Below are 1591 nucleotides of genomic sequence, written 5' to 3' on the forward strand. Positions count from 1 at the left end.
CATTGCATTGCATTACATACACACTCACACAAACAATCACTATGTACATGTGTATCTAACTAAGGGACCTGATGAAAATGATGATGACAGCGTTATATAGCACCTCCAATAAATTTTGGCAGTCATATCGAGTTTGTTTGTGTATCAGTGCAACAGAGCACATCGTTCATCGCACCCTCAACTTTCAATAGCAGCACGCAAGAATGACACATACATACAACCTTGTAAACTATTTTCCGCCAACCATTTGTAAATACCTTCAACTATGCCACGAATGACACAGTTTTATGCTTAACCCCCCTTCTTGTCGGCGAGGAACTTTTTTAACAAATTCCAAACTACTTTACAACTATCATTGTTTTGCAAACTTTAATTTCTTAAGACAATATTAAAAAGGGAAACACACACATGTATATGTATGCACCTATATATGAATATATATTCTTCATTTGAAACAAATAACTCTTTATTTGCATAAAGAACACGGGCCGTCCTCTGCTTTCCTTACATGAGAAACTGAACCATGGCATGCATAACTGCCAACACGGTGGCTAGAATTGTGTAGTGGTGTAGACCATGGGCACCGGCCGCATAACATCTGAACAAATCAAAGATAAGTTAACTGCACAGCATATAGTGGAAAGTGGATGTTTACTTACGTTGGAGACTGGGTTATGAGGGACATGGTACCATTGGTGAAATTACCGTAGTTCTGAGAAGCCATGTCCTCGTATTCGTTGAGTGTCGTTGTATTCGGATAGCGATCGCGTGTCAGGACAATACCAAAGAACGTGTTGGGATCTGTAGCATTCGTGTAGCCACATACAAAGGCGTAATTTTGGTAGTCGGTGTCCAGTAGTTTGTAGACTGTGTACGGTGTGTTGGTAAGTCCATTAACATAGGAAATGTTATAACCACCGTTGTTAGTATCGTCGATCGATACATTGGCATACATGGTCTGATTGACCCATAGGTAACTTGGTGTATTAGAATACGTTGTCTCTATCCGGACCATATTTTGAGGTTCCACAATGAAATTCACTTCGACGCAATCCCAACTTCCAACAGGTGCTGGATTACGAGCCACCTCCCACCATGTTCCGTTAAGCTGATAAAAGTAAACGGTTTTCATGTTGTTCTATCAATTCCATCATCATAAACATACCTGAGTTGCATTAACAGACATACCAGGCGATTCTGGACATAATTGCGTTTGTTGGGCAGATGTAAGGCCATTCGCCAGGAAGATTACACAAAAAATACCGAATGCTAGCATTTTTCTTGGAGAAATTGTAACTAGACTGATCGACAATATTCAGTCAAATGTCGATTGTGCTTGAAATGTCGCTCCGTACCGTTGGTTCCCGGCATAATTTAAAACTCATTTAGATATGGAAGTGATATGAAATGATTGATTACAATCGACCTTGCATACTATATAATTCCATTCAAGTGACCAACCACCAAGCAATAGTGAAATTTAAGCGGACCCCATGACCAGTGTATGGTATAGCATTTCGAGGTAATCTAACGGAAACATTTAAAATAAACGAAAAGGTCTATAAATTGTTAGAAATGTGCAGTGATTTGT

General features: G+C 39.4%; 1 protein-coding gene across 1 annotated transcript; it reads right to left on the bottom strand.

Annotated features, from left to right (window-relative positions):
- Positions 1–358: 358 nt before the first annotated feature.
- LOC141406277 (uncharacterized) lies at positions 359–1328 on the bottom strand. Its single transcript, XM_073991558.1, has 3 exons — positions 1166–1328; positions 660–1108; positions 359–598 (listed from the first exon to the last, which is right to left on the bottom strand). The coding sequence occupies exons 1-3, from the start codon at positions 1274–1276 to the stop codon at positions 505–507; spliced, it is 654 nt and encodes a 217-aa protein (XP_073847659.1). The 5' UTR covers positions 1277–1328; the 3' UTR covers positions 359–504.
- Between the last annotated feature and the right edge of the window lie 263 nt (positions 1329–1591).

Source organism: Musca autumnalis, unplaced genomic scaffold (genome assembly GCF_047663935.1).
Source record: "Musca autumnalis isolate F117 unplaced genomic scaffold, ASM4766393v1 scaffold_1, whole genome shotgun sequence".
NCBI lineage: Eukaryota > Metazoa > Arthropoda > Insecta > Diptera > Muscidae > Musca > Musca autumnalis.

What these genes read in the sequence shown, in the direction of transcription:
- LOC141406277 (XM_073991558.1), bottom strand. Translation starts at nt 1,276, where the DNA reads ATGCTAGCATTCGGTATTTTTTGTGTAATCTTCCTGGCGAATGGCCTT. An exon ending in TGTCTGTTAATGCAACTCAG is followed by an intron (nt 1,109 to 1,165) that starts GTATGTTTATGA and finishes TACTTTTATCAG; the next exon opens with CTTAACGGAACATGGTGGGA. An exon ending in CTCATAACCCAGTCTCCAAC is followed by an intron (nt 599 to 659) that starts GTAAGTAAACAT and finishes TGATTTGTTCAG; the next exon opens with ATGTTATGCGGCCGGTGCCC.